Below are 6,551 nucleotides of genomic sequence, written 5' to 3'. Positions count from 1 at the left end.
GGGGATGGGGGGGGGGGCTACCGGATAGCAATGATACAATGAACATGGCCATGAGGACAGGATTGAGGAGTGAGAGGAAAGCATAGAGCATGAAAGAGATGTGAGGAAGAGATGTAATTTGGTTTTTCAGGGTAGGGTGTGTGTGTGTGTGGTTTGTTGAGGTAGGAGTGTGAAAAGTTTTCTTCTTGTTACGTGTGAATGGAACACAAGCTGCAATAGACTAGATCAGATGGGATTCAATAATCTAGTGCCTTTAACTTCACAAACATTCTGCCTTGTATATTAGCAAACAGAGGCAGTATTGATACTGAGATGTAATATCTATCCCCACTTGGATGTTCTTGTGCTAATTGCCATGAGAGAAACTCTCACATTGGCTTTTTGGTAGAAAATGCACACAAGCGGGGAGATAAATCCTTGCTACCTCCAGTGCTTGTTCTAGCACTGTCCCTCTATATATCACTAACAAGGAGACAAACTATTGCTGTCTCTAGCAGCTGAGTGTCCATCATTGACAAGACCAAACAAAGTCAAAATCATGTGATGTGGTGGTGGTCTCGGCACTGGAGCTAGTGGGGATTTATCTCCCCACAAGCTATATAAACAAGAGTGCCTCTTGCACCAAAAAGCCAACGTGAGAGTTTCTGCCATGGAAACTACCACAGTAAAGTTTGTTATAATAGAACATCCACATTTAAGTAGACATAAATATTACCATTCTGCCTTGTGGTTCCATTATAAGGAACGATTCCTATAGCAGTACAAGAGTCAAACATCTTAAAGAAGAACATAGTTATATTAATTCCAACACTTGACTTGTAGTTATTTTATCAATGCCATAAAGAGCCTCAACATCAACTTGGCATCATAAAAACACACCAAGAAATGCTATGACGTATTTTATTCAGCACTGTACCAATTCTGCTATCTACTGGCATTATGATAATAATTCTAATAATAATAGCAATTTATGCTGATCTATGCTGTACCAAGATAAAATAGTTTTTAACAAAATAATGTAATATAGACATTTTAACATCATGGCTATTCTGGTATTAACTGATTGATGTTTGTAGTCGTTAGATTAAAAACAAAACTAAAACAGTATAAAAATACATTGCTGCATATTTTGATGATGATAACTGTGATTATCATCATCATCATCATCATCGTTGTTAATTAATCGAATTGTCTATTCTGAAATAATTTACAGCCTAGAAATACAAGATTGCTTTATTATCATCATCATCATCATCATCATCATTATTATTTATATGCCTCATCAAAAAAATTATTTAATGACAAACTTAGAATAAATAAGTAGAAAAAAATCAGATAATTCAACCACACACACACACACACACACACACACACACTTGCTTTATTTATATGCTCTTCACAGATACTCGGCAGTATTTCATATTAGACCAAAACCTCGTCTTTTGTTCTTTAATCTGCAAATCACATGCATCTGATTTATGTAAAAAGCTGGTATCACATTTAGGACAGAACTTGCTGTCAATAGAATCTATTTTTAAGATCAACCTACAGCTTTCCTTATCAAACAACAGACAGGTTTTGTTTACATTTGCTACGTTTTTTTCTTTTCTTATTTTTCTGTCTGGTCACTACCGTAAAACAGGTGGAATGGTAGACAAAGATGAGTAGGAATGAGGTATGGCTACTTCATCTCACCATAAAAATAAACCACTACCTTCTTCAAATATCACTTTTAAAAAAGAAAAACAGAGGACATCGTGTCATGTGGTAAATTTAACAAGAGGCGAGTCACCTCACTCTCCCATACTCATTGTTCCTCTGTCACCATTCACTTCTACTCACCTTGAGGGGCTACCCAGAACCTCATCACCACTATCTCTTTCCAACTTCACCTGATCATTCTCACCTTTTCTTCCAAAGATAAGGGTCCTCTACAACGAGTAATCTGCACTGGCTCCTTCACTCATACTTGAATCCCTTATCTTCTAGCATAAAGTCACCCTGCCCCATTAGGGTTTATATTCTTTCAGACTGTATGGCAACCTCACTAGTACTGGTGGCATGAAGAAAGCATCCAGAACAATCGGTAGTGGGGTAGGTGCTAGGAAGTACATCCAGCTGTAGAAACCATGCCAAAGCAGACACTGGAGTAGGTCAGTAGCAAGACGGGTGAGCACTATTTTGCTGTGTTGACATAGCACAGTCATGCTATGCCCAAAACATCCAATCACTGCTGGCCGCAGAAAGAAACACATGACCCAGCAGTGAAGCGCAAGGTTTGAAAGGCAATAATCAGTTCCTGAGAAGACATCGAGATGTAAACACATCCGTTGTTCATCCAGACAACAAAGACGTTGCTGAATTAATGCCGATCAGAAAACAGCATTCATACAACCAAGGGATCTCTACTTCACCTCACAACCACTACAAAACTCATTGGATGTTTTAGATTTGCAGCCAACTCCTGGATCTAACTACCTTGATGTTTATTAAGAAATTTACTCATGTCTTGCTACACCCTGTTGCCTTGAACACTTATCTCTGATGTGACTACTACTTCATGTTCTACTGAAAACTAGAACAGGGACTTTGCAGAGAAGACTTTTAGAGAGAGTCAAAGGGGAGTGTTGTTTTTGACCCCCTTCGACTGTCCCTTCTATTTAGCGTACCCAGTTTTATTTCTGTCATGAAGATGCAAAATTGCTAGCTGAGCCATTAGAAAATCAGAAGAAATGTCCTGCAGCAGTTGTAGCAACTCTCTGCACATTCAAATTCAAACTCAACCAAGGTCAACTTTGCATTTTATCATTTTAGGCTAACTTTAAAAAAAAAAGTGGGCCAATCCAGAGTGATGGATTGGTGGAACTGATGCAGGGTGAGACAAGATAGCTTGCAAAATCTTCTCTGGGATTTTGTGTTCTGACGACAATGCCTGCAACCATTCTGGTGCCAGTCTACAGCAGTCTTTTTTTTGTTCATTGGACATCATTGATGGCAGAGAGAGAGAGAGAGAGAGAGAGAGAGAGAGAAAGAGAAAGAGAGAGAAAGAGAGAGAAAGAGAGAAAGAGAGAGATAGAAAGAGAGAGAGAAAGAGAGAGAGAGAGAAGACAACTGGTTGGTCTTTCACAGGATTTTTGCCTACATCTAAGAGAGGAACTTTCTAAGTATAGAAACCTAATATCAGCCATCTTTGAAAAGGACCCTTGATATTTCAGTCATACTTTATCCATTGTGGCTTTGTGTCCCATGAGGGACATCATCATCATCATCATCGTTTAACGTCCACTTTCCATGCTAGCATGGGTTGGACGGTTTGACTGAGGACTGGTGAAACCAGATGGCTACACCAGGCTCCAATCTGATTTGGTAGTTTCTACAGCTGGATGCCCTTCCTAACGCCAACCACTCAGAGAGTGTAGTGGGTGCTTTTACATGTCATCCGCACAAAGGCAACGGCCACGTTCAAAATGGTGTATTTTATGTGCCACCCGCACAAGAGCCAGTCCAGGGGCACTGGCAACGATCTCGCTCAAAAATCCTTACACATGTCACAGGCACAAGTGCCATAAAGGCGACGCTGGGCACAGGTGCCATCCCGATTTCGCTTTCGCTTGCCCCAATAAGTCTTCGCAAGCTGAGTTTCGTGTCCAATGAAGGAGACGACGTTGGCATGGGTGCCAGTCATCGAATTTAGTTCGATTTCAATTTCACTTGCCTCAACAGGTCTTAGAAGATAAATAACAATAACAATGGTTTCAAATTTTGACAAAATGTTAGCAATTCTGAGGGGAGGTATCAGTAAATAACCCAAAGCCCAGCGCTTAATCGCTGCTTATTTTGTCAAATGTGAAAGGATGGGAAGCCAAGCTGACCTTGATGGAATTTGAACTCAGAACATTAAAAAAAAAAAAAAAAAAAAAAAAAAAAAAAAGAAAGAATGCCAATGATTCAGTCAGCTGACAAGAAGAAAGAAGAATATATGAGGACGAACATAACTGTTCATGAAGGTAAATATGCAATTAGAAGAATGTGAGATGTAATAAACGCAACTTAACTTTGTTTATGCATAATATTTCAACAATACGTCTGTCTTAGCCAAGTTCAAAAAATAAAACAAAGAAAGAAACATGAGAAATAAATGAAGAACATAAATCAATGTAAAAGTTTCATTTGTTTTGTAACTGGTTAAAACAATAATAATAATCCTTTCTCCTATAGGTACAAGATCAGATATTTGGGGTGGGAAAAGCTAAGCAATTACATCAACTCCCAGTGTTTAACTGGTTCTATGTTAACAATTCTGCCAGCTTGCAACCTTAATAATAATGATAACTGATAACGATGAAATATTTGTAATCAATGATGTTGTCCACCAAATGTGACATAAACAAAAAAAAAAAGAATATATCACAATTTGTGTGAAGGCAAGCATTCCATTGCCAGAGCTTTTTTAGATATAACTTTTACATTCCTAATAACAGATATACTCAGGTACTCAACAAGAAAAGGAGCAGCATCAGGCTTGGCATTTAAAAAGCAGGTATAGCTGTGCTTTGCAATGAAATGCTTTTGAGTTCAGTCCTACTGTCTGACACCATTCACTATATCCCTCAGCCAACCAATGTCGTGTGTGCATGTGTGTGTGTGTGTGTGCCTTTGCATTTTTGTTTGTGCCCCCCTCCCACCACTTGACAACCGGTATTGGTTTGTCTATGTCCCACATAACTTGTCCAGCAAAAGAAATAAATTGAATAAGTATCAAGCTTTAGAAAACTACAGGGGTTGATTTGTGAGATGAAACCTTTTGAGGCAGTGTCCCAGCATGGCCACAGTCCAATGACAGAAACAAGTAGAATGTAAAAGAGGTAAAATGGGATTCAATACATACACGGTATTTATCATTTCCACAACAATTAGCAACCAGGTGAGTTACTTTAGGTGAGATTTCTTTCTTTACCATTCCATACATGTGATGGACTACGTCTGTTAGCTTTAACTGCAACAACAAAGAAAACAAGGAACAATAAATAGAATTAAATATTTGTAGAATTAAAAACTACGATATTTGAGGACATTAATAAAACACAGAGGCATATTAGACATATTCCAAGTTCAGCAACACATATTCAAGAAAAATGGTTTTAATGCATTAAAGCAAGTAACAGATAGGACCCATGGTGATATTTTGAGACATTTTGGTGGGAGAAAAAAGTATAGCTTTGTTAAGCTATACATAATAATAATCACAAATAAGAGTCTATCAAAGTACCATTTATTCTCTGAGTGGTTGGCATTAGGAAGGGCATCCAGCTGTAGAAACTCTGCCAAATTAGATTGGAGCCTGGTGTTGCCATCCGGTTTCACCAGTCCTCAATCAAATCATCCAACCCATGCTAGCATGGAAAGCGGACGTTAAACGATGATGATGATGATGATGAATGATCTACTCTGTGAGGAAGAGTATGATCGGCCATCTAAACCGGAGTCTCATTTTCCACCTAACCAGAAGTCCCATTTCTCTGTGGACCTGCTCGATAGCTCATCCACAGTGAACGTCTTTGTCTATAGTTCGTCTCTTATGAGTTGATGGGCAATGCCCTACATAGCTCCCCATCAGAACTGTTGACTGTCATTAGAACCGAGAAGGTGTTTTTACCACCTCACCTCTGCATGTAATTACTTAACTCTCCTGTTTACAGAGGTTGGTGCAACTTGCCCGGGACAGCCTCTGTTTGGTGGTTGAGCTACTGAGATGGACTGGTTTTGATCTATCAATGGAAACTGTGTTGTGTCATTCGCCAATCAGGAGTTGAAATAACTTGTCTCCTGAATGAATCACTTTGTATGCTCCATCATGGGATGGTTGAAGGGGTTTTTGTTGTGCGCCACAAGAAACAAACACAAATTTCACCTTGTGGAGGTTATTTAGTACGGATGACCTAGATGTACCATGCGTTGACATGGGAGTAGGACGAAAGTGACCCACGCTGTTGCACAAGATAATGGGACCAGAAGGTTCCTGATACCTGTGCAGTATCTCCTTCTCCCATCACAATTATTTTTTTGCTGTTTTAGGATTCTGGAACTCAAAGAAGAAGAGGCTTACAAGCGGATGCAATTCAATGGTTGTTTACTTGGTTCTCCTTTCATGGGGTTTGCTCCCGATGACCATCTGTATGTCAGTGCATAGTTCGTTAGCTCCGTTCACAAGAGGTACATTACCTCTAGAGATAACGGGTAAAGTTAGAGCGGGTTAAGAATCCGATGTGAGCTGCTAGTTTGCAGTGTTGTCCAACGTGAGCACCAACACGAGAGAAGAGAACAGATTGCTCATTACACTTCCTTAACCCTTTCGTTAATATATTTCTGGCCAAAATACACCCCTCATGAGTTTCAATTAAATTCTAAAATAATCATGAATTTAGACTAGTCTCATTAAACACCTGTAACTTTTTTATTTATCAACATATTAATGTGATATTTGGAACATAATTAAATAAAGGGTTCTTAATTCTATTGCATAATTTTTGTCTGAAAGTTCTCCACGTACT

At 38.9% G+C, this 6,551-nt stretch overlaps 1 protein-coding gene across 1 annotated transcript in view; it reads right to left on the bottom strand.

Moving 5' to 3' along the window:
* The window catches only part of LOC106881851 (protein ECT2), a 129,719-nt gene that overhangs the window by 74,844 nt on the left and 48,324 nt on the right, over nt 1–6,551 (bottom strand). Inside the window, exon 6 of the mRNA XM_014932366.2 lies at nt 4,889–4,996. Coding sequence (XP_014787852.1) covers nt 4,889–4,996 — 108 coding nt within the window. The remainder of the gene's footprint in view (nt 1–4,888; nt 4,997–6,551) is intronic.

Source organism: Octopus bimaculoides, chromosome 4, assembly GCF_001194135.2.
Source record: "Octopus bimaculoides isolate UCB-OBI-ISO-001 chromosome 4, ASM119413v2, whole genome shotgun sequence".
NCBI lineage: Eukaryota > Metazoa > Mollusca > Cephalopoda > Octopoda > Octopodidae > Octopus > Octopus bimaculoides.
The sequence above is the reverse complement of the archived record's forward strand: the minus strand, read 5'-3'. Positions and strand labels throughout refer to the sequence as shown.